The sequence below is a fragment of the Monodon monoceros genome, unplaced genomic scaffold, assembly GCF_005190385.1.
Source record: "Monodon monoceros isolate NGI ecotype Baffin Bay Population unplaced genomic scaffold, NGI_Narwhal_1 Super_Scaffold_19, whole genome shotgun sequence".
NCBI classification, from domain to species: domain Eukaryota; kingdom Metazoa; phylum Chordata; class Mammalia; order Artiodactyla; family Monodontidae; genus Monodon; species Monodon monoceros.
In genome coordinates this window covers 11,357,904-11,382,140 of record NW_021703775.1, presented here as the reverse complement: position 1 = coordinate 11,382,140, position 24,237 = coordinate 11,357,904, and the positions used below count along the sequence as shown (strand labels likewise).

Below are 24,237 nucleotides of genomic sequence, written 5' to 3'. Positions count from 1 at the left end.
GGACCGGGGCACGAACCCGTGTCCCCTGCATCGGCAGGCGGACTCTCAACCACTGCGCCACCAGGGAAGCCCCTTTGACTCCTCTTGAGTTAATTTTTGTATATGGTGTGAGAAAGACATCCAACTTCATTCCTTTGCATGTGAACATTTAGTTCTAGCACCATTCGTTGAAAAGACTATTCTTTCTCCCATTGAACTGTCTTAGCACCTTGTCAAAAATCAATTGATCATAAATATGATGGTTCATTTCTGGACTCTCAGTTCTATTACCTTGATGTGTATGTCTATTCTTATACCAATACCATACAATCTTGGTTAATACAGCTTTGTAATAAATTTTGAAAACAGGAAGTGTAAGTCCTCCAACTCTGTTCTTTTTCTAGGTTGCTTTGGCTATTCCTGATCCTTTGTATTTCCATATGAATTTTAGGGTTGGCTTGTCAATTTCTGCAAAAAAATGCAGCTGAGCTATTTGATAGGGATTATATTCAATCTGTAGATCAATCTAGGGTCTATATTCATCTTAACAATAATCATCTTCCAACCTATGAACATGGGACGTCTTGCCATTTATTTGGGTGTTAACTTCTTTCAAAGATGTTTTGTAGTTTTTGGTGTACAAATGAACTTCTTTTGTTGAATTTACTCCTAAGTATTTAATTCTTTTTGATGTTGATGTAAATGGAATTGTTTTCTTCATTTAATTTTCAAATTGCTCACTTGTAGGGTCTAGAAATACAATTGAGTTTTGTATATTGATCTTGTTTCTGGCAATCTTGTGTGAACTCATTTATTAGATCTAATAGGTTTTGTGGATTTCTTAGGACTTTCTGTATGTTAGGTCTTTTCATATGCAAAAAGAGATAGTTATATTTCTTCCTTTCCAATCTAGATGCCCTTCCTTCTTTCCTTCCTTCCTCCCTCCCTTCCTTCCTTCCTTCCTTCCTTTTGAACCCTTAATCCAATGTTGAATAGAAGTGGCAAGATTAGATCTTTGCTTTATGCTTGATTTTAGGGAGAAAGCTTTCATTCTTCCACCACTAAATATGATGTAGGCTGTGGGTTTTTCCAAAGATGGCTTTTATCAAATTGAGGAAGTTCCCATTTCATTCCTAGTTTTTTTACAAAGAAAATGTTGTTTTGTCAAATGCTTTTTCTGTGTATATTGATATGATCATGTGGCTTTTATCTTTCGTTCTATAAAAAATGATTATATTGATTGAATTTTGTGTGTTAAATGAATGTAGACTTTTTAGGATAGATCCTACTTGATCATGGTGTATACAATAGTATATACAGACAGTCCCCAACTTACAATGGTTCAACTTACGATTTTTCAACTTTACAGTGGTGCAAAAGCGATACACATTCATTAGAAAACTTACTTCAAATTTTGAATTTTGATCTTTTCTCGGGATAGGGATATGAAGTATGGTAGTCGTTCATGATACCGGGGAGCAGTAGTGAGCTGAAGCTCTCAGTCAGCCAAGCGATCACAAGGGTAAACAACCAATACTCTTATAACCATTCTATACCCAGACAGCCATTCCATTTTTCACTCTCACTACAGTATTGAATAAATTACGTGAGATAGTCAGCACTTTATTATAAAATAGGCTTTGTGTTAGATGATTTTGCCCAACTGTAGGCCAATGTAAGTGTTCTGAGCGCATTTAAAGTAGACTAGGCTCAGCTATGATGTTTGTTAGGTAAGGTGTATTAAATGCATTTTTGACTTATGGTATTTTCAACTTACAGTGGGTTTACTGGGACATAACCCATCATAAGTCAAGGAAGATCTATAATCCTTTTTATATGTTGCTGGATTTGGTTTGTTAGTATTTTGTTGAAGATTTCTTCATTTCTATTCCTAAGAGATATTGGTCTGTTGCTGGCTTTTCTTGTGATGTCTTTGTCTGGTTTTGGTATTAAAGTATTAATAGTGACCTTGTAGGATGAGTTGGAAAGTGTCCCCTCCTCTTCTATATTTTGGAAGAGTTTGTGAACGATTGGTGTTAATTCCTCCTTAAACATTTGGTAGAATTTACCAGTGAAGCTATCTGGTCCTGGGCTTTTCCCTGTGAAAATATTATTTATTATTAATTCAATCTCCCGTTAGGTCTATTCAGAATGTATCTTCTTGAGTTAGTTTCGTCAGTTTTGTGTCTTTCTAGGAATGTGCCCATTTCATACAAGTTATCTAATTTGTTGGCATATTATTGTTCATCGGGTTCCCCCATAATCCTTTCTATTTGTGCTGTAGTAATGTCCCTCTTTCATTCCTGATTTCTTCTTGGTCAGTCTAGCTAAAGGTTAATCAATTTTGTTGATCTTTCAAAGCGCCAACTTTTGGTCTCATTGATCTTATCTATTGTTTTTCTATTCTCTATTTCATTTATTTCCACTCTAATCTGTATTATTTCTTTCTACGTACTTTGGATTTAGCTTGTTCTTCTTTTTCTAGTTTCTTAAGGTGGAAGGTTAGGTTACTGATTTGAGATCTTTTCACAATATAGTCATTTAAAGATATAAGTTTTCCTTTAGGCATAGCTTTAACTGCTTTCTGTAAGTTTTGGTAAGTTGTGTTTTCTTTCTTATTTATTTATTTACTTTTTTGCTGTGTTAGGTCTTCGTTGTTGCATGCAGGCTTTCTCTAGTTGCGGTGAGCGGGGGCTACTCTTAATTGCAGTGGGCGGGCTTCTCATTGCAGTGTCTTCTCTTGTTGCAGAGCACGGGCTCTAGGCACACAGGCTTTAGTAGTTGCAGCACGCGGGCTCAGTAGTTATGGGTTGCGGGCTCTAGAGCACAGGCTCAGCGGCCATGGCTCACGGGCCCAGCCGCTCCACGGCATGTGGGATCTTCCTGGACCGCGGCACGAACCCATGTCTCCTGCATCGGCAGGCGGACTCTCAACCACTGCGCCACCAGGGAAGCCCTGTTGTGTTTTCATTTTCATCTCTCTCAAAGTACTTTCTAATTTCCCTTGTGACTTCTTTCCTTTGGCATTTTTAACTTCCACATACTTGTGATTTTCCCAGATTTGTTAATGATTTCTTGGCCATCTCAGTAAGTTGAGATGTTAAGCAATGGCTGCTGGTTATTTTTAACAAATGCACCTAGGGAAAAGGCTGCTCACACTGGGCACACTCTGAGACAGGTCACATAAAATAAGCCCTAAGATGGGGACTTACACAGAAGTCCTTAGTGAAGTCTTAGTAAGGACTTCTTGAACTTCCAGCTATTTGGGGAAGGAACCTCACTTCAGAAGCCCCTCTACCTCCATGTTTAAAGCACACATAACTCCTGCACAACCAGGGGTCTCACCTCACAACCTGCAGCATGATTCAGACAATACACATGACATGTGAGACATGATGGACTGGATTTTGGCAGCTGAAACTGTTTCAATGCTTTACCCTGGAGCAGCTCATCACAGTTTCAAAGGACAATCTGTTGGCTTACGTATTGAGTAGCATTCTGGGGTCAGCAAACAACGGCCACATATGTGCTTGTTTTTGTATGGCCTGTGTGCTAAGTTTTTTTGGCTTTGTTTTAATATTTTTTAAGAGTTGGGGGAAAAAAAGAAGAATATGCAAAGGAGAACCAGTTTGGCTTGCAAAGCCTAGAATATTTACTACGTGGCCCTTTATAGAAAAAGTATGCCTACCTCTGGGTAACAGAATCATGCATTCAAATAACCAGTGATATCCTAGGACAGTCAACACTCACAATAAGATGACAGAACCAAAGGGCAGAGAAATGCTTGAAATATGATTCCTTTAATGCTCCAGGCATTTTAAACATTCATAAAATCGCCTTGTGTCAGGAGTCATTTCCTCTTAGGTACATATTCTGTGTCCAGGATCAGAGACAGTTTTCTCCATGGCACCCATGTGCTGTGGGGACCCACTGTGGCATCTAGTCTTCCCTGGCAGAGTCCCCACCACCCACAGCAGGGCTGGATGCACCCCTGCTTGACACGACCTCAATTCTTAATGGCAACACCCTCTGTAGCATCACTGCTGCTTGCGGGTCCTGCGGATCCCATCCATTTCCAGCACTACCAGATGTCCCAAGTCTGGGATGATCACCCTGAGGCACTCGTGAAACATCACGTCAGCTGGTAAGTCCACCAGCACCCGCTCCACTGTATCAGACAGACACCGAGGCACTTCCACGTCCTGGGGAAGTGGAGTTTATAGTTACCATGGGAGTCCAGAGGGAGGGAAGGGGATTTTCTCTCAATTATTTGTTTATAATCTTAACACCTATTTAGCAGATTTATAAATTCATGTCTGTTTATATTTGCTGACAAGGCTTCACAAACTGTTTAAGTAGATGAAAGCACAGCTGAGTTTCCAAAGGCTGTGAAGGGGAGCAAAGAAAAACCTGCTTGGACGGCACTCGCTGTATCACGTCAGCATCCGGTCATTCTTAGAGGAATGCCTAGCCTTCTAGAAGGAATTTTTTTTAAAGCCCTAAACCTTACCTGATTCTTCCAAGGTAATAATGTGTTTGTCCTTCCTTCTCAATCAGTGGTTCAAGGCATCTCAAAGCAATGCTGATGCCTGAGGTTCTGACTTAATGGGTGAGGCGTGAGGGAGAGGGAAGGTGTGGATACCAACATTCTTTAAAAGCTTCCCAAGTGATTCCAGCAAACAGCCAGCATTGAGAACCTTGGTACTAGAGGTTCTCCAGCCTTCCTAATCTCATGTGTCCTCACTAAATGCCTTTGAAGTCGTCCCTGGGTCAGGCAACAAGCTCTTCCATGAGATAAGAAACTAAGGCACAGAGAGGTTCACGGGCTCCTCTGATGCCGTGCAGCCAACGACAGAGTCAAGGTCAGAATCGACGCCTCCAGAAAACACCACCTCCTTCCCCAGCAACTGGACACACGAACACAGACCACAGGTATGAAGACTGACTGCGGGCGAGGCATGGCCACCTGTGTCAAGGATATCATGGAAGGATATGGAACAGTTCTGAGCCAACCATTCCACCTGGTCAGAAATAAATGCATAAAATAGACACTTATTCGAAACCACACGAGGAATGAAGCAGAATTTTCTCTTTAAAGCCTTCCTTCCCTCACATATATTGCTATTGATTCTTAGAAAATCCATCAAGTTCCACAGACTTCCTACACCTGGATTCTTAGCTCTGTCACCAGTAAGAGACACCGTAAGAGAAAATTCTCGAACGTCCCTGCAGTTCAGGTCCAAAAGATCATTACAAATCTGCGTTCGCATGTGACAGCACTACAAAAACCTCCACGCTTTCCCCATCACCCTACACTTTCTACGTAGGTGTGCACCTCACCAGGATCTGCTCAGAAGCCCCCAGCACTAACACATCAGCTGTGCTGGGCCTTCACAGTTCCCTTAACACTGTCTTATTTTGCTCTGGATGGAAACTTCATTATCTATATATTCTGGGTAACCGCCCGCACGTTTATTTTGTAATTCCAAACACCCGGGAGGGCCGAGCCAGCTGGCCCTTCCTCCACTTCAGCCCGGACATAACACTTTCACATCCCACACGCACTGCTGCATCCATTGAATCATTTCCATCATGATTCCTTTTCTCACTGTAAGCTCCCACATCTCATCATGTTTGAGGTGTTGCTGTTTCTTCTCTTTGTAAAAAAAAAAAGTCTCCCCTGGCTGCAGAACTGTTTTCTCGTGCCAAGTAGAGACGAATAACGGAGCACACACGTGACAGAGGGAAGACCCCGCTGCGCCCTGGGGAGGAGGGAGCCGGTTCAGTGGGTCTGCTCTGATTCCCAGTGTACCGTTCACTCATCTTACGGTGGACACAGATGGCATATGGGGCTTCCTCTCGCTAGTGACATGGCCTCCTGGAAAGTCTGCAGAAAATTCGTCCATCCCGTGAGTAGAAACTACATCTAACGGGACACCGTTAACCTCTGCTGACTTAAGAGATGCTGAGTGCGGCTCTGAAACCCCATCTTCCCCATTTTAAGAGACTCTCCCACTCAGGCGAGACACACACTGATTCAGAGCCTCTCCGTGATGTCGAGAGGCGCAGCAGACGGAGAATCTTCCCTGGAACAAAACCTGCCTGTCCAGCTCCCACAGAAGGTGCTAGAAGAGCAAGAAAAACAAAGTGGGGAGGAGCCCCCTGGGGTGGGGGTGGGGGGAATTCTACCCTCTCCCGACCCCTAGAAGGGTTTTTACAAAAGTTAAATACCCCACAAAAAAACAGAACGAAAGGGAACTTGGCCAAAGGGCATGTAGAATTCTGGTTAAAACAAAGAGAACTGAGAATCATATTTCAAAGACTCCCCCCCACCGCAACTATTAAGTAAAGCAGGACGTTGTGTTGTTTCCTCTCTCATGCTTATTGGATGCTTAGGGGTTTGCAGCAAACTCGCTGCTTGGTTTCTGAAACATGCAGAGAGCAGGCTGAGAGCAGCGTTTGCTGTTTGGTGCCCAGCCCACGCCAACCCTGGCCAGTGACCAGCCGGATGGCATCAGGACCAAGAAAAGCAAGCCCCCTGATGGCACGGCAGCGTCCGCAGAGCCCAGCGCCCAGGACAGTCGGTGCGCGCTTGTGCAGATGCCCGTGGGACTAGCGGGGGACACCCTTGGCAACCTCCCAAGTGCTCTCACATCCCGCCCCTGCCCCAGACAGGAGGCTGTAGCTGGGCACAGAGCTAAGGCACTAATGCAGCAGGTGGACAGACACCAACCAGATCCAACGGCTGCCACCCCGGGCAGGAGAGGCGCTGCTCACAGCACTACCTTAGGATAAAGATCAGATTTTTCAAAGGATGAGAATGTTAAGCACATCCCTGTGTTTTGCCCCTCAGAAGAATATCCTGCTCTCCCACTGGCGAAATTTGCTGCAGTTTTCGAATCTCAGTAGCAGTGCCAAGAGCTCCACCTGGGAACCCCTGGGCAAACGACCACTCCTCGGGGAAGCTGCCTTTTCTTCTTCCAGCACGTCTCTGCGGGTTGTCTCTCTTCCTCCTGTTTGGCTTGATGACGAGCAACTCGGACACTTCTCCTTCCCCCGGGGCAGCGCCCCCTCGTGCTTCTTCCGAGGCAGCTTCGAGCACCTCCCTCGGTCACAGCTTGATGAAGGCGGCCGGCTGGGGCGGCTGCTGCCCCGAGCCGGGGGGCGGGAAGAGGCTGGCGATGGCTATGTCCACAATGCCCTGGCACAGCTCCGCATAGAGCTTCCTGAAACGGGTTCAAAGAGCTATTATGAGGATGCTCATCAAAGTGCAAGCGAAAAGTCAACGCTTTTTTCACCGGGATCTGCCCTAGAAATTCCACCTCACGTTTCTAAGACTGGTGTCTGCTGACCATGCAAATCCTGCAGGAGGTACTGCAGGAAGAGAAAGCAGCCACTCAACAGATATTTCTGGAAGGTCTTGCAGGTGAACAGACAAGACGACTCCTGCTCTGACTTGAACTGCAGGGAAGACAGGCAATTCCAAAGAGAACGGGGGCCGTCTTGCCTGTCTCGGGGGGCACACCTGGAGGCGCAGGCTCTCCCCAGGGAAAGTGCCCACGCAGTGTGGCTGAGGGGCCTTTAGGAAAGACTCCCCCGAGTGACAGCTCAGCCAAGACCCGGAGAGGGAATCAAGTCGGACAGAGAATGGATGATGGGATAGGAAACAGGATGAAGGAGGGGGAGCCAGACACAAAGAATGAGGGAGAGATGTGGAGAGAAAGGAGGGGAGGGAGAAAGAGAGACTTGGGCGAGAGAGAAGAGGGGCAGTGCAAATGGAAGGAGTGGTACCCACTGAGGAGAGAGAACTCAGGGCATCTGGGGAACTGGACCATTGCAGTGCGAGGCTAGGGACAAGGCAGGGGCCAAGCCATGCAGGGTTCTGAGGCCACGTGCAGGGGTCTGGAACCACCATAGCAGAAAAGCTAAGGAGGAAAACATCCCATCCAGTCTCTTCAGAGAAGCGACGAGGCCCTCTAGCTCCCCACTCACTTATTGCCTATAGGATTTTCGCCCGTTTCACATGACAGCACATGAGGCCCCAGAGCCAGCTCTCTCAGGACTGTCTCTAACACAGGGAAAAACCAGAGACATATGGTCCAAAGAGAAAACCCACATTTGGGATGGCGCTCCAGGCCTGATGTGCCTTCCCAACTCACTCAAAACACATTTGGAATCCAGGTGGCTGCAGCCAAGGGTAGGAGACCAGGCCAGCTTGACCTAGAGGAACAGAGGTCTTTACTGCCCCGATTTCCAGAAGATGCTATGTCCCAATCTCCATCAGGTAGGAAATCTTCACAAGCGAATTCCCATCCCTCCTGATGCAATGGCAAATCTCTGCTACCATCCACCCCATCACAGAAACTTTCTCCCCGCCCCTCCCATCCCCTTCTACTGCCCTTGAAGCTGGAACTTGTATGTTCTAACCTCTGGTAAGGCCCTCTGGGAAGAAAGCTCACGCAAAGCCATGCTTCCGTTGTCTACCCCAGGAAGTCCTAAGTGCCAGCTAACCTTCATCTTTCCTGCTGGATGCCTGCTCTTCCCTCTCTCCCCTCTCCCCAGTCCCCCAGCCTCTGCCCCTTCTGTCTATGAATCAAGTCCCATTTTCAACAGTCTGGTGTGGCCACACCACTCAACCTCCCACTTCTGAAGGGATAGTGACCAGGGGGCCTGCAAGGGAGTGATAGCGGCTGCTAAACTTGGGACTCGGCAAGTCCCCAGGAGCCACAACCGTCAAAATACACCGTGTTTGGTGTTTCGTGATGCTTGTCATTAGCTACCTCGGGAAGGCATTTTCCAAAGGGGATACTGGGGGGAGGGGAGGACACAGCTTCAACCTGGTCAACTCATATCTTCGCTATTTGTGGTGTAGGAAGTACCTGACATACAGGCAAGAGTGGGCCTTTGAACATCCTGCTGGTTTTCATACAGCAAGATGAGTAAGTCCTATTTTAACATGTACACGACAATGGAAACTGTGGTTCCTGAACAAAGGCTTCCCGGGACTTCCCTGGTGGCGCAGTGGTTAAGAATCCGCCTGCCAATGCAGGGGACACGGGTTCGAGCCCTGGTCCAGGAGGATCCCACACGCCACGGAGCAACTAAGCCCGTGTGCCACAACTACTGAGCCCGCGCTCTAGAGCCTGCGAGCCACAACTACTGAGCCCGCTTGCTACAACTACTGAAGCCCACGCACCTAGAGCCCGTGCTCCGCAACGAGAAGCCACTGCGATGAGAAGCCTGCGCACCACAACGAAGACCCAACACAGCCAAAAATGAATAAGTACATTAATTAATTTAAAAAAAAAAGACTTTCCTTTGACTATACCATCATGTCATGATCTCCATTGACCCTCTCCCCCCTGTTCGTCCTTTTGGAAGCAAGGACCCAAGAACACTCCCCACTCAAAATCATGAACCTAAAAGATAGAATCTGAGGGACTTTCCCAGTGGTCCAGTGGTTGGGACTCCATGCTTTCACTGCCGAGGGCCCGGGTTCAATCCCTGGTCGGGGAACTAAGATCCCACAATCCATGAGGCTCGGCCAAAAAATAAAAAGATGGAATCTGTTTCTTTTCTATTACAGCAACTGTAACACAGTATGATTCATATAATAATTAACTGGGCAGTGTCTGTCTCCCTCCTCCAGTTGACTCCTTGAGGACGCTCATTTTTACATGTTCCTAAAATCCCCGCTCTTTCCCTGGACCCCACTGCTCGCATCAGGACTCTGAACGAAGGGAATCCAACAGACAGTGAGTGGCTGTGTGGGAGCTGGTGAGATGGAGCCCAGAGAAGCCAGTGAACCCTGATGCCCAGGGGTTTATCACCAGAGGCCTCTGTTGGGGCCCAGCATGACCTGATCCTGCAAGGCACCTCAGAGAGCAGGTGAGTTTCCACCAGGTGGGTGGGTGCTACTGTTGGGGAAAGAGGTCAAAGCCATTACTCAACACTCAAAATGAACTAAGAAGTTGCTGTTTCTCTGCCCTCCCTAGCCTTCAATCCTTACGCGGAACAAAAGAGACAGATTCACCTTTTCCAATCCAGAGACTGGAGGTCCACCCTTGAGCCAAAGCCCTTAAGACCAATGATAAATAAAGGGTCCAACCTCTACGGAAAGCATTCAGTTATGAGGGCCTGCACCAGATTACCTGTATCTTGACCTAGGATAATTTACACTTGGAATCAAAGAGCTACCCTGGAGAAGAAACACTTAGTGAACAGCTCATAAGCTTCAGGAATAAACTGAAACAGAATCACTTTTGCCCACAAGACAGTGGGGTTACTTTATTACTTTCTTACCTCGTATACTTGAATGCCTGACTGCATTTTAGATTCTGGTCCTTGATTCACCATCAAGACATGATGGCATCCTTGTCTTTAAACACGTAAGCTGTCATTTAAACATTCCCAAAGCTCTTCACAGTACGCAAACAGAACCTCCCTGCTCCCTGACACCCCATCCTGGCTAATGTGTAAGTTTGGGCCTAATGATAAAGAAATTCTATGCATTGAAGCACCAATGTCATTAGGGAGTATTAGGAAGATAGAAAGATGTCTCTATGTAAATAAAACCTAAGCAATTACTGACTCAGGTGAGTAAGAGTGTTAACCAGTAACACACACTATGTCCATCCAACTACTATTTGCAGACTAGGATGTGCGAGGCACGGTGCCAGGTGCTGGGACTCCAAGGAGAACAAGAAAAACAAGGCTGCTGCCCCCACGCTGCATATATTCCGTAAAGAAAACAAAAATGGGTTGATTTGACAGCAATTAGTGTAATGAAGTAAACTACCAAGGCTCTGGCTGGAGAAAATCAAAGATAGGACTGTTCAAGACTTGTGGTTGCCGAGGGGAGGGGGGAGGGAGGGATGGATTGGGAGTTTGGGGTGAGCAGATGCAAACTGGTATATACAGAATGCATAAACAACAAGGTCCTACTGTAGAGCACAGCGAACTCTATTCAATATCCTGGGATAAACCATAATGGAAAAGACTATGAAAGAGAATGTCTATCTACGTATCACTGAATCACTCTGCTGCACAGCAGAAATTAACACAACACTGTAAATCAACTATGCTTCAATAAAATAAATTTTTAAAAAAAGATGGGATTATTCAGGGGAGGCGGGAAGGCTTCCTGGAGATGCCATTTTGACAGAGTAGAAGCAGCCTTGGTAAGACTGGGCTGCGGGGGTAGGGTAAGAGCAAGCCAAAGGCCCCGCAGCAGGTAAGCGTCATCAGGGAAACGACGCTCTGGGTGAGGCTGGAGAGGTAGGCGGGGCAGTAGAGTCAGGTTTCGGTCAGAAACCTCAGAGTCAGGTTTCGGTCCCAGGCGCAGGGGGAAGGCTAGAGAACAGCAGGGCCTGGTTTCTGGCTGCTCAGGGGAGAACAGACTCCACTGGGGCAAGAGAAGGTGCGGAGACCCAGTTAGCAGGCTCTCTGCAAAAGCAAAGCTGGAGGACGATGTTTGGGAGAGCAAGGGCAGTGGGCGGGGGGAGCAGAGGGCTGGCGAGGCTGGAAGCAGAACTGACCAGGCCCCGATGGACAGAACCTGAGGGTAATGGAAAGGCGGGGGCAGGGTCTCCGTCACCTGGAAAGCGGGGAGCGGCGGGGGGGGGCTGGACATTCAGTGAGATGGGCGACTCTGGCCGGGTGGGGTGCCTACTGGACATCCACACACATCCTTGCAGGACGCCAGGAAGACAGGTGCAGATACTGGCCTGCAACTCCGGGCTGCGACATCATTTGCTGGTTTTAAAATCCTGAAGTGCAATATGGGCTTGGCTGGGGACCTGGAAAGAACAGTTTCTGTGCAGCGGCCGGGATGCGAGGCAGCCCGCAGTGGACCAGAGCATGGATGCGGACTGAGGACAAGGAGACAGCGTGTGCACGTGTGGCTTCTCCAGAAGTGTGGCTGTGGAGGGAGCAGGGAGGGGGTGGTCCCGGGAGCAGGGCGGGGCTTCAGAGGAGGGCTTTTCTTAATTGCTGGGGAAATCTGCTGAGCGCCACAGGCTGGTGGGAACGATGCAGCCAAGAGGGAGAAAGCAGATGAGGGAGGCATCCTCAACCCACCCTCTTGCCTGGAGGGAGGGGATCGGGTCCAGAGCACAAGGAAGGGACAAACCTCTGACCGGAAGGATGGGAGAAGATGGACACCCCTGTGGACCTGGGGAAGGGAGGACGTGAAACATTCTGCTCTCCTCCACCCCTGGTCTCCTTAACTTTCCTTTCTCCTTCAGATCTCGGTTCCAAACATCACCTCCCAGGGGGACTTTTTGCTCAATTATATTACCTTCTAACATCTCTTACCCTATGAAAGGGTGTGTCCCAGTTTGTAATCTATATTTGTCTTGTCCTTTGTCTCGCCCAGTCTCCCTCCACTGAGGGCGGGGCCCGGGTCTCTCTGCTCACGACTGTGACCCAGAGCCCAGTCCGGGGCCTGGCGGGTTAGGGGTATCTAACAGGTATTCGTAAGCGGCAGGCAAGGATGAATGAGACGGAATCCCACCTGCCAGGTCACAGCCACGAAGCAGGTGGCAAATGAGAGAACTGCTTATGTGTTAACACTGCCCCTTGGAGGTGCAGGCCTTTCTCCTACGCCGTCGGAGGATCACACCGCAATTTCTCCAAGACGTGGACGTGGGGAACCGTGAAAGGGTCTTGACACTAATGAATGTGGATCCTCAGAGGAACCAACAGCCTTTGAGGATGAAGTCCAAATGACTACCTTACACGTAAGGAGTCCCACAGTGGGGCCCCAACTCACCTTTTCACCCTGGCCTTTCCTCACCCCCGACACTCACGCCACGCTGCAGGCAGGCTCCTCCCAGGAGGAACAGAAGTTCCCCGAGGGCGGGGTCTGTTCATCTGTGCATCTCCCCTGGAGCCTGGCCCAGAGCAAGGTCCCACTGGATTCTGGGTTCCCTCCCCCTTAGCACACATGACACTCTCCTCTTACACCCCAGCCTCAGCTCCACAATGTCCATGGTACCTTCTCAGACCACTTCCTGCCCAGGGAGCCTCTGAACTGCTTGGTCATCACTTTCTCCCTGACTCACAGGACGCAGCTGACTCATCTCCTTGTCACGGGAGAGGGTCGCTGCTGGTATTACTAGCTTTGTTTAGAACTCTCACGGCATCTACCACCCACAAGTGCTAAGTGCTCAACACATACAGGGAGGAAAAGGGATAAGAAATGACTCAGCAAAGCCCCCTGCTGGCCGGGGTCCTCCCAAAGCCCTCCCGTCGCTGGTACCTCCTCCTTGACGGCACTCAAAGGGTCAGTGGTTGGACACCCAGGTAACAGGAGCTCACCACCTTGCCAAGACAGACTACTCCTCCTGCAGAACTAACTTCCCACGCGTTTTAACCCAAACCCTTCTCTTCCAGGGACTCAAGGAGACTAGGAGTTTGTGTATTTGCCTCCCACCCCCCGTTTTTAATTTAATTTAATTTTTTTAAATTTATTTTTTATTTTTATTTTTTTGCAGTACGTGGGCCTCTCACTGCTGTGGCCTCTCCTGTTGCGGAGCACAGGCTCCGGACGCGCAGGCTCAGCGGCCATGGCTCACGGGCTTAGTTGCTCCACGGCATGTGGGATCTTCCTGGACCGGGGCACGAACCCGTGTCCCCTGCACCGGCAGGCGGACTCACAACCACTGCGCCACCAGGGAAGCCCTTATTTTTAAATGCATTAAAAATCGTGCTAGTCTCCTTTGCCGCACGGACTTCAAACTGCATGAAATGCAGTAAACCTCATTTTAGATAAAAGCAAACAAACAGACAAAAACCCAGTGGTGTTCGGGCTTACTGAGCACAAGCAGGGGCGCCGTTGACTTCAATGAGCCAGACCTTCATCTCCTCATCCACCATGAAGTCGAAGCCGAAGAGCTGGAAGCTCTGGTAAGGGAGGTGTCGGGTGCTGATGGCGGGCTCCACGCTCATGAGGCAGCTCCTGCAGGGCAGAGGGGGCGCTCACTGAGGATGGGGTGGTCCAGGGAGAAGTACCACTGGAAGAGGTGCTTGGATGGTTTTACGTCGAATGTGCTGATGAAAATTAGGCTTTGGCTTAATTCTCTTTTTTAAATGCATTACCAATAGATTATTCAAGATGATGTGAGTTACTTGTTAGAAAACTCTGCCATCACTCTTGTTCTTACAAGTAGTGGCTGCTTTCCCAGCAAGTGCTGAGTCACCGTGGTCCCTACAAATGTGGACTCCTCCAACAGGTGGACTGCTGCCACATTTGTTTATAATAAGCAAAACAAACCAAAAAATAATAATAATAATAAGCAAAACATTTCTACGTATTTTTGCTATATTAAAAGAATGGACCACCATTTAGTGATGAGCAGAATTTGCAAAAAGAATGCTGACTCCGTTCATTTCTTTCACTAGCTCCAGTTCAAGTACCAAACAGTTGCTTTTAAAGCTTTATATAATGAAACAAGATATTGAAATACAGAATAGGATTTAATATTAGGATCAACGACTGTTTGCAAAAATTGGAGGATTTTAGTGACGCAGAAAAGCTGAAAGTGAATCTCAGAGACATAATGGAAAAGTACATGATGCCTGAGGTCAGGCTGCTGAAGCCAGAGGCTCGGACAAATTTTTTAACCTCTTTAAGCCAAGTGTTGACTTCATTGTCCGTAAAGTTGGGGTAAAAATAATACTTACTCCCAGTGCTGAGATGGTTCAATGACATAATTACATAAGGAACCTGCATGACTTCTGGTAGCTAGGAAGCATCTAATAAATGTAAGCATATTTTATGAATTTATCATTAATTACGATAATCATGAATGTATTGTTTATGAATAATAAAGAACTGTTATCTAGTACAACCATCCCAGAAAAATCCTATGCCATTTCTGTTTCATGAAGCTCTCTTCACTGATTTTTCCCTCAACTAGATGTTGGGGCAAAATATTTCTCTTAGTAAATGCAATATATGTTATGATGACTCTAAGACTACCAGAGATAGCTGTCCTTCTACACAGCTGTATATTTAGAAGGAAAAAGATGTGTCCTAAAAAAAAAAGAAGAAGAAGAAGGAGGGGAAGAAGAAATAGAAGGGGACTTCACTGGCGGTCCAGTGGTTAAGACTCCGCACTTACAATGCAGAGGGCGCGGGTTTGATCCCTGGTCGGGGAACTAAGATCCCAGGTGCCGTATGGCCAAAAAGAAAAAAGACGTGTCCTTATAAGTAGCTTTTGGCTTATGACTTTAAAAGAAGAACTGAGGCTTCTGTGAACTTGGCACCAGGGTCTTGCTCCCCTCAACCTCCCTCCACCCCAAGCATCAGTTTCCTCCTTTTTTCTCAAAGAGGAAAAATTTTCTATAGATGTGTTTAAACCTTTCAAGATCACTTTGGACAGTCACTTAAGAACCAATTGGAATAAAAATTTCTTCTCCCATTCATCCCTAACCTGCAAGCCACATATCACATTGTTTTCTATATTTCATCTCTATTCTACGAGAGAATACCCTTAACTTTTGTTTTTATTAAAATGCCCTTTAAAATATAATTTAGAAAAAAATTTTAATTTAATAAGTGTTCATGGTTAAAAAAAAACCCAACAATACTGAAGGATAAAAATGGAAAGAAACATTACACTCCAACACTTACAGGAAAAACTGAAAGCAAGAACCAAATCAAAACGAAATATTGTTTTATCTGCTGGGAGTTCAAGTTAATAATTCACTTTAAAGAATTTTTTTTCATCATCAGAGACTTTATATAGTACATCTTTTTTTTCAGCTGGAGTGGGAAGTTTGGGGGAAGCTAGCTGGGGAAAAAAAGAACATGAGAGCCGTGAGGAGCGTTAATAGCACCAAAGTAGCAACACTCTGAAATGCACAGAACAACGAGGAGGAGGGGGTATATCAAATATCAAATAAATCTTTTGCCTAAAATATGAATTCTTTCTTCAGTATACTTGACTTATCTGGTGTCAGAATTCTAACCACATATAATCCCTGAAGAGATGGAACTCTGAGCCCCGTAATTACTCTGTTAGACTCTGTGTAAGAATACATTAAGGAAAAAGGCTCAGTCATCATGACAGGGTGGTAACGACAGGGCAGATAAACAGACCACGGAACAGAACAGAGATCCCAGGAACAGACTCTCACATAAACGGCCACCTGATTTATAACAAAGGCACACCAAAACGCAGTGGGGAAAGGACAGTCATATGTACTAGTGACCTGGGGTCATAAAGGGTTAAAATGTATGGGGAAATCTAACAGGATATTAACTATACAAATAATAAAAATAACGACTTGTGATTTTAAAATATATGTAGCACTAATGACTACCCATATACTTACAATTCAATACCTTTAAACCCCCTCCTTGGGTCCCTCCCGCTTCCCCTCCAGAGTTAACCACTATTTTGAATTTTGTGTTTAGCATTACTTTGTTTCTCTCTAGATTTTTACCACATGTGCACATTCCTCCAAATAATGTATTACTTAGTTTTGCTTGTTTTTCAATTTATATGAACAGGACCAATTTGTAATTTTTTGCTTGACATTATATTTGTATAACTCCAGTGAAAAAAATCCTTCAGGAATAAGGTAAACTAAAGACATTCTCAGATGATGGAAAATTAAGAGGACTTATCACCAGCAGAACTCCTCTAGAAGAAATGCTGAAGTCTGAAGGGAAATGAAACTTGGAACTTGAGGACTGAAGGAAGAGCAAAGGAAACTGCAAATATCTGGGTAAATGTCAAAGCATATTTTTCTCCCTTTATATTTAAAGTGGGTTTCTTGTAGAAAGCATATAGTTTGGTCTTTTTAAATTTTTTAATCCAACCTGACAATCTATCATATATTAAGTATGTATATAATAAACCCTGGAGTAACCACTAAAACAAACAAGCAAAAATACAAAGAGATATAGCCAAATACTCAGTGGAAAAATTAAAATGGAACTCTAAAAAAGTTCAAATAATTCAAAAGAAGGCAGGAAACAGGGAAATGAAAAACAAACAAACCAAAAAGAAGGGACAGACAATGAACAATACAATGGTAGACATAAATCCCATCAAGTCAGTAATTACTTTAAATTTAAATGGTATAAACACAACAATTAAAAAACAGAGATGATGATGAACTGGGCAACTGGGATTGACATGTATACACTGATGTGTATAAAACTGATGACTAGTAAGAACCTGCTGCATAAAAAAATAAATAAAATTAAATTTAAAAAAAAGGGATGATATATTGGGTTAAAAGCAAAAGAAAACAAAATCCAATGATATGATGTCTACCAAAAGCCCATTTTAAATATAGAATAGAATAGAGAAGAAGGGTAAAGGGATGGAAAGAGACATACCATTAATCAAAAGAAAGCTGGACTGGCTATATTAATATCAGACAAAATAGACTTCAAAATAAGAAATATTACGAGAGATAAAGACAGAAACTACATAATGATAAAGAGGTCAATTCCCCTCAAAGAGATAACAATTCTAAATGCATATGCACCTGACAACAGATCTTCAAAATGTACAAAGCAAAAACCTAATAAAACTAAAAGGAGGGACTTCCCTGGTGGAGCAGTGGTTAAAAATCCACCTGCCAATTAAGGGGACATGGGTTCGAGCCCTGGTCCAGGAAGATCCCACATGCTGTGGAGCAACTAAGCCCGTGTGCCATAACTACTGAGCCTGAGTGCCACAACTACTGAGCCCGCGCACCTAGAGCCCGTGCTCCACAACGAGAAGCCACCACAATGAGAAGCCTGTGCACCGCAACAAAGAGTAGCCCCCAAAAATACAGAAAAAAAAAAAAAGGGCTTCCCTGGTGGCGCAGTGGTTGAGAGTCCGCCTGCCGATGCAGGGGACTCGGGTTCGTGCCCCGGTCCGGGAAGATCCCACATGCCGCGGAGCAGCTGGGCCCATGACCCATGGCCGCTGAGCCTGCGCGTCCGGAACTTGTGCTCCGCAACGGGAGAGGCCGCAACAGTGAGAGGCCCGCGTACCGCAAAAAAAAAAAAAAAAGAGTAGCCCCCGCTCGCCGCAACTAGAGAAAGCCCATGTGCAGCAACAAAGACCCAAAGCAGCCGAAAATAAACAAAACATTTTTTAAATAAAAATAAAATGAAAACAAAAACATGACATAGCAAAATCTGTGGGATGCAGCTAACGAGTACTTATAAGAAAATTGATGGCCTTAAATGCTTATATTTTATAAAAAAATAAATCTCTCCAATCAATGATCTAACCTTGCACTTTAAGGAAACTAGAAAAAGAAAAGCAAATCAAACCTCCCAAAAGCGGAAGGATGAAAATAGTTAAGAACATAAATCAAAGAAAGTGAAAACAGAAACAACGAAGAAAATCTATAAAGCCAAAAGCTGACTTTTAGAAGAGATGAATAAAATTGATAAGCCTCTAACCAATCTGTCCCAGTGAAAGACAGAAGATATAAACTACCAACATGAGGTAATTACCAACATAAGGATTAAAAAAAAGTGACAGCATTACAGATCCTATAGATATTAAAAGGATAATAATGGGATATAACGAATAATTTTTGTTCTTAGACAATGTAAATGGAATCATTCCTTGAAAGGCACAAACTCCCAAAGCTCCTTTAAGACACATTTAACCGAAAGAGATATGAATAAGTTACCTTATTATATGTTTAATTTGTAGTAAGATACTACTTTCCAGGGTGATGTTCAAAGCACTTGTTAGGTACCGATTGAACTCCTCAAAGAACATTTCGTTCCCTTCTTCATACTTCCCATAGTTCTTTGAGTACTCCTTTTGAATGCAGTGATTAGTCAAATGGCAAGTCTTATCTTGGAAATTATCCACATGATACGGTTCTGAAGCAGTCCGAAGTACACCCTCTCTATAGAGGTAGATATTATATTGATGATCCACCAAGACCCAGCTTCTGCAAGTCAATAAAATATTCAAGTTACCCAAAGTTTCTGCATATTATATATATCATCCCCACACCTTGATTTTTCTGGGAGGAAACAGAGGAAGGAGGTATGTTCTAAAATTATACGAGGCATGCCATAACAACATTGTAAAGCAACTATACTCCAGAAAAAATTAATAAAAAAAAATATATACAAGGCAAGCCATGCCAGTTAGCCAAGATAGTGGATTATCACCATAATGAGGCAAAGAAGACATTTCACCATAACTGACAAGGAGACTTTGATCCATTCAAAAGATACAGCATTTCGAAGAGATCTGAGTGGCTTGGTTTTTACGGTTAATCTATGAAACCTCCAGTTGCCACGTTTGCTCTTTTAGTTATCTTAAGAAGACTTTCTGCTGAAGCTGATCTGACAGCACTGGTGTTCGAGAAGCAGCAAGTCAACGTGAAGGCACCTAAGTGACAAAGAGTCCTGGATGGGGAGATGACGGCAAGGTTCAGGGCAAGCTGGGGCAGGGCTTTCAGCTTTTGAAAGCACCATGCAACCTACTTCTCCTTGCAGGCCCTTTGCTCGCAAAGGTAAAGTCCAAACCCCTGAGGTGTGTTCATGAAAACCTTAAAAAGTGGGACACGGATAATAAAGTGAGGACATGCTCTTTGGCAGGATCACCTGATCTGCTGTGACTGTATTAGGTGTCCTATGCATATCTCTCTGCTGCTTTCATAAAGCAAGCCCCACACACTGCTATCCTTTCTTTGGATCCACAAGTCATCTTCATTAAAGGGAATACTTTAAAAAAAGAAAATTCATCATCTTAATAACATTTTCTAGAAAGACAAGAGAAAGAGTGAAAGAAAAACAGAAGCTCGGTTCTGTTCAGCTGCGCTCAACTTGGGGAACATTAAACGAAGTCCAATACTTCCCTATAATCCATGTCACCCTCCGCATCACACACCGCGGCATTTTTTCCAGATTTGTAAAACAAAAACTCCAGACGCGGAAGCATTACCGGATGTCAAACTTGCGATGACCTGGCTCCAGAAGCAGGGGGCGCTCAAGGTATTTCTGGATCACGTGCACCTGGCCCTGGTTGTCTATGAAATCCAGCAGCTCCGCAGCGTCCGAGGAGATGAGGATGCCTTCACCTAACAGGGCAAAAGCAAACCATAATCAGTCCAGTTCACCCCAAGAGGAAAAGCTCTCTGCAAAGCCAGAAAGGAAATTCTGACAGCAGGTAAAAACCGACAGGAGGCTGTTACTGGCCGACTCGCTTTTCATTCTCCATCCTTTCCCTCCTTCCATCTCTCTCACTCTCCCCTCTCCCCACAAAAGCACCAGGGTTATCCAACCCTCTCTCCATGTAGGATTGTAAACACTGTCATGGCAGGCTCCATGAAATTTCATTTTTATGGATATTCAAAGGGTCTAAGCACCATAAATAAAGGCCACTCTACTTTTGGTCACTGGCTACCACAGTAAAGGCTATATGCTGCTTATGACCAATAAACCGACTGGAAACACTATATCTAGTAGAAACATCAGGTGGTTAGGGCAGAAAGACAAATGTACAAGAACATTCCTGCAGCGTTGTATTAGAAAAAACTGGATACATTCAAAGTGTCCATCAACCTAGAGATTGTCATACTGAGTGAAGGAAGTCAGACTTACTTCAGAGAAAGAGAAATATCATATCGCTTGCATGTGGAATCTAAAGAAATGGTACAAATGAACTTATTTACAAAAGAGAAATAGAGTCACAGATGTATAAAACAATCTTATGGTTACCAGGGGTGAAAGGGCAGGGGGAGGGATAAATTGGGAGATTGGATTGACATATACACACTGCTATATATAAAATAGATAATAAGGACCTACTGTATAGCGCAGGGAACTCTGCTCAATACTCTGTAATGCCCTATATGGGAAAAGAATCTAAAAAAGAGTAGATACATGTATATGTATAACTGATTCATTTTGCTGTATACCTGAAACTAACGCAACATTGTAAATCAACTATACTCTAATATAATGTGTCCATCAATATTAGATAAATGATGCAACAGCTTTGAGATATTTTTTATATCCTACAAAATTCACCCTTGTAAAGTGTAAAATTCAATGGTGTTTAGTATATTCAAGAGGTGTGCAACCATCACTACAATCTAATTTTAGGACATTTTCTTCACCTCCCCCCAAACCCCACACCCACCAAGCAGTTACTCCCCATTCCTTCCTCACACTAGCTCCTGAGGACTACTAACCTACTTTCTGTCTCTATGGGTTTGCCTATTCTAGATGCTTCATATAAATGGAAACACACAATATGGGGCCCTTTCTGGTCTGGCTTCTTTCATTAACACAGCGTTTTTAAGCTTCACCCATGTTATAGCATGTGTCAATATGCCATTCCACCTTCCTATGACTAAATATTCCATAGTATGGATATATCACATTTTGTTCAATCGATGGACATTTGGGTTGTTTCCACTGTTGTTTGGCTCTTTTTTTTAAAAATTTTATATTATAGTTGATCTACAATGTTGTGTTAGTTTCAGGTATACAGCAAAGTTATTCAGTTATACATATACATATATCTGGCTCATGAATAATGCTGCTATGAAGACGTGTACTGTAGTTTTCGTATGGAAAACATGTTTTCAACATATGACATATGTTTTCAACTCTTTTGGAAATATACCTAGGAGTGGAATTGTTGGTCATATGGTAACTGTTTAACTTTTTAAGGAACTACCAAACTGTTTTCCAAAATAGTTTGGTAATAGCTGTACCATTTTACATTCCCATAAGCAAAGGGCGGCAAGAGCTCCATTTCTTCACATCCTTGCCAACACATGTTGTATTCTGTCTTAACTATAGCCATCCTAGTGGCTGTGAGGGAGGTGGTATGTTATTATGGTTTTGATTTGCATTTCTCTAATGACTTGTAATGTTCAGCATGTTTTCACATGCTTATTGGCTATTTATGTCATTTGTTTGTTTTGAGAAAGGTCTATTTAGATCCTTTGCTCATTTCTTAATGGGTTATTTGTCTTTATTACTGAGTTATAAGAGGTCTTTATATATTCTGGATACAGGTACCTTATATGATTTGCAAATATCTTCTCCAATTCTGAACAGTTCCATTATTGCACAGAATCCTCATATTGCCCTTTCAAAACCACAAGTACCTCCCCCCACCCCACTCCCCGACCCCTGGTAGCCGCTAATCCGTTTTCCATTTCTACAATTTCGTCATTTCAAAAATGTTACATAAATAGAATTATAAAATATGTGATCCCTGGAAGCTGTTTTCTTCACTGATACTCCCCTGGAAATCCATCCAAGGTGTTGTATTTATTAACGGTTCATTCTCTTTTACTACTGGGTAGTATTCTATGGGATCAATTCATCCCACTTTGTTTAATCATTCACTTGTTGAAGGACAGTTGAGTTGTTCCCATTTTGGGCTATTACAAATAAAGCTGTTATGAACAATCATGTACAAGTTTTTTGTGAATGTAAGTTTTCATTTCTCTGGACAAGTGACCACACGTGTGGAGTTGCTGGGTCATGTAATTTCAGGTTTAGTTTTATAAGAACTTGCCAGACTGTTTTCCAGAGTGGCTCTACCCATTTAAATCCCCACTAGCACTGAGAGGGTGATGTAGTTTCTCCTGACCCTTGCCAGCATTTGCTGTTTTTACCGTTTCCTATTTTAGCCATTTTAGGAGTGCAGTGATAGCTCATTGTGGTTTTAATCTGCATTTCCCTAATGGTTAATGATATTGAAAATCTTTTCATTTGCTTATTTTTCATCTGTAGAACCTTTTCAATGGAATACGTTTTCATTGTCTTTTGCCCATTTTCTAATTGGATCCCCCCCGCCTTTTTTAACTGTTGAGTTTTGAATGTTGTTTGTATATTCTACATATGAGTCCTTTGTCAGATATAAGGCTTGGAAGTATTTTCTCCCAGTCTGTAGCTTGTCTTTTCATCCTCGTGGTTGGGTCCTTTACAGAACAAAATTTTTTCATTTTGATAAGGTTCAACTGATCAGTTTTTACTATTATGGATTGTACTTTCAGTATCAAGTTCAAGAATTCTTTGCCTAGCTTTATCTCTTATTGTTTTCTGAAAAATTATAACTTTATATTTTACATTTAAGCCCACAATCCATTTTGAGTTCGGTTTCGTATAAGGGGTGAGGTTTATGTTGAGGTTCATTTTCTTGGTCTGTGGCTATCCACCTGCTCCACCAACATTTGTTGAAAACTCTATCCTTCCTCTATTGAATTGTTTTTGCACCTCTGTCAAAAATCAGATGGTCATAAATGAGTGGGTACATCTCTGTCCCACTGATTCATATTTCTATCCCCTCCACGAATACCACAGTGTACTGATTATTGTAGCTCTACAATACAGTTTGGGATCAGGGACAGTGTTTCCTCCCACTTTTCTTCTTCAATATTGTGTAAGCTATTCTAGGGCCTGTGCCTTTCCATATGAATTTTAGTAGAAGCTTTATGTTTACACAAGAACCTTGCTGAGGTCTTGACACCAATCACCTAAAGCCTATAGAGCAATTTGGGGTGAAGTGACATCTTTACTGTGTTGAATCTTGCAATCCATGAACGTGATATGTCTACCTGTTTATTTAGGTCCTCTTTGACTTCTTTCATAGTTGTTTTGTAATTTTCAGCAGATAGGCCCTGTACGAGTTTTGGCAAGTTTATACCTAAGCATCTCATTTTCTTTAGGGTGACTGTAACTGGTATTGTATTTTTAACTTTGGCTTCCACATGTTCATTGTCAGTACGAAATGAAAAAGATATGAAATGAGTTCACCGTGATTGAATCTGTCTTTGCCCATACGTAAAAGAAACTAATATGAAAAAATAAAAATAATTATGTTAGGAACTGGGTAAGGCTACGGGTAACTTTTCCATTTCCCTTTAATGTTAGGTTTTCTTTAATGATAATACTTTTTAAAAGGAAATGAAATTGCGTCATTTGTAGAGATGTGGATGGACCTAGAGTCTGTCATACAGTGAAGTCAGAAAGAGAAAAACAAATATCGTATATTAACGCATATATGTGGAATCTAGAAAAATGGTACAGATGAACCTATTTGCAGGGCAGGAATAGAAACGCAGACGTAGAGAACAGACACGTGGACCCAGAGGGGAAGGGGAGGATGGAATGAATTGGGAGCTTAGGGTTGACATATACACACTACCATGCGTAAAATAGATAGTGGGAACCTGCTGTATAGCACAGGGAGCTCACTTGGTGCTCTGTGATGACCCAGATGGGTAGAATGGGGTGGGGGGAAGGAG

The 24,237-nt window shown here is 43.9% G+C and overlaps 1 protein-coding gene across 2 annotated transcripts in view; it reads right to left on the bottom strand.

The window, feature by feature from the left end:
* Nucleotides 1-3,650: 3,650 nt before the first annotated feature.
* Nucleotides 3,651-24,237, bottom strand: part of TTL (tubulin tyrosine ligase) — a 35,837-nt gene continuing 15,250 nt past the window's right edge. For both annotated transcript variants that reach the window (XM_029232403.1, XM_029232404.1), the window contains exons 4-7: nt 19,911-20,046; nt 18,637-18,906; nt 13,796-13,939; nt 3,651-7,205 (exon numbers count right to left, since the gene is read on the bottom strand). In XM_029232403.1, the coding sequence (XP_029088236.1) occupies nt 7,091-7,205; nt 13,796-13,939; nt 18,637-18,906; nt 19,911-20,046 (665 nt within the window). In that variant the 3' untranslated portion in view covers nt 3,651-7,090. The remainder of the gene's footprint in view (nt 7,206-13,795; nt 13,940-18,636; nt 18,907-19,910; nt 20,047-24,237) is intronic.